Below are 1,733 nucleotides of genomic sequence, written 5' to 3'. Positions count from 1 at the left end.
TTTTTAAATGTTTGCGCTCTTTCCGATTGGCTGTCGATGTTTTTTAAATGTTTGCACTCTTTCTGATTGGCAGCCGATGTTTTTAAAATGTTTGCGCTCTTTCTGATTGGCTGTCAATGTTTTTAAAAGGTTTGCGCTCTTTCTGATTGGCTGTCGATGTTTTTTAAATGTTTGCGCTCTTTCTGATTGGCTGTCAATGTTTTTAAAAGGTTTGCGCTCTTTCCGATTGGCTGTCGATGTTTTTTAAATGTTTGCACTCTTTCTGATTGGCAGCCGATGTTTTTAAAATGTTTGCGCTCTTTCTGATTGGCTGCCAATGTTTTTAAAAGGTTTGCGCTCTTTCTGATTGGCTGTCGATGTTTTTTAAATGTTTGCGCTCTTTCTGATTGGCTGCCGATGTTTTTAAAATGTTTGCGCTCTTTCTGATTGGCTGTCGATGTTTTTAAAATGTTTGCGCTCTTTCTGATTGGCAGCCGATGTTTTAAAAAGGTTTGCGCTCTTTCTGATTGGCTGTCGATGTTTTTTAAATGTTTGCGCTCTTTCTGATTGGCTGCCGATGTTTTTAAAATGTTTGGGCTCTTTCTGATTGGCTGTCGATGTTTTTAAAATGTCTGCGCTCTTTCTGATTGGCAGCCGATGTTTTAAAAAGGTTTGCGCTCTTTCTGATTGGCTGCCGATGTTTTTAAAATGTTTGCGCTCTTTCTGATTGGCTGCCGATGTTTCTATGGTTCATCAGCTGAAAAATAAAAACGATCTAAGAGTGATTCCAGCGATATGGTTTCTCTGTGCCGTTATTGCTATAGTTCTGGACTCTGCTATTCTTTTATATTTAGAATGATGTTTAGAACTATATCTTTATTGTTATCATTATCGTCCCTGATGTGAACGAGCCGCCTTTACACAATTTAAAGGGACAGTTCACTCAACAATGATCATTCTGTTGTCATGTCCCTCCAAACCTCCACTTTATTTTTCTAGGCTGGAAAAGTACAGATGAAAGTAAACGAAGAGTAATGATGAGACGAGTGCAAGTCTACCACGCACACGACATCTCAGACGCAGCGTCACTGTTGCGTCGGGTGCGCACCGGAGACCAGCCGTATTCTGATTGGACGTCATCGGTCACATGTGAGCGGCCCCAGTGGGCGGAGCCTCGGAGCCCCTGCTGTTTCCCTCTAAAACTGCGGGGTTTGGCGTTCATCTGCGCAAATAACAACAAAAATCATAAATTATCATAAACATAGTGGCAATTACAATACGAGATAAGTCACATGACATTTACAGCTCAGATGATTGGCTGATTACTGATCATTACAAAATAACACTCTTGCGCCAGTCGAGCGGCTGCCATTGAGATGAATGTGAGTGAAAAGTGCCGTACAAATGAATCGCAAATGAGTTTCACTGAAAAAAAATTATAAATAAATCGTTTAATTCTTAGTATTGATGTCTTGTTTTCCCAGTACAAATAATCTCAAGATACATTTACTGGAGTTGCTAAAGGACATAAAATATTAAAGTCCCCCTGTAGTGTAAATCCAGCTTTTAATGTAGTTTATGTGTCTATGTGGTGTTTTTAATCTGCTTTAAGGCAAACCATGTGTAAGTTCATAAGTCGACAGCATTGCTGAGTATTTCCTCCTTAAAACTGCAGTGAACCAAAGACAGTCTCAAACACACGCTTTGAAAACGCTGGTGTTTCTGACGTCACAAACTACCTTGTAACCAATCAG

At 39.8% G+C, this 1,733-nt stretch overlaps 1 protein-coding gene across 1 annotated transcript in view; it reads right to left on the bottom strand.

Annotated features, from left to right (window-relative positions):
- Nucleotides 1-255: 255 nt before the first annotated feature.
- Nucleotides 256-1,733, bottom strand: part of LOC309498542 (uncharacterized protein) — a 7,524-nt gene continuing 6,046 nt past the window's right edge. The window contains exon 4 of the mRNA XM_082169312.1: nt 256-1,201. Within this exon, the coding sequence (XP_082025438.1) occupies nt 1,034-1,201 (168 nt within the window). The 3' untranslated portion in view covers nt 256-1,033. The remainder of the gene's footprint in view (nt 1,202-1,733) is intronic.

This window comes from Leuciscus leuciscus (genome assembly GCF_965113295.1).
Source record: "Leuciscus leuciscus genome assembly, chromosome: 5".
Lineage (NCBI taxonomy): Eukaryota > Metazoa > Chordata > Actinopteri > Cypriniformes > Leuciscidae > Leuciscus > Leuciscus leuciscus.
The sequence above is the reverse complement of the archived record's forward strand: the minus strand, read 5'-3'. Positions and strand labels throughout refer to the sequence as shown.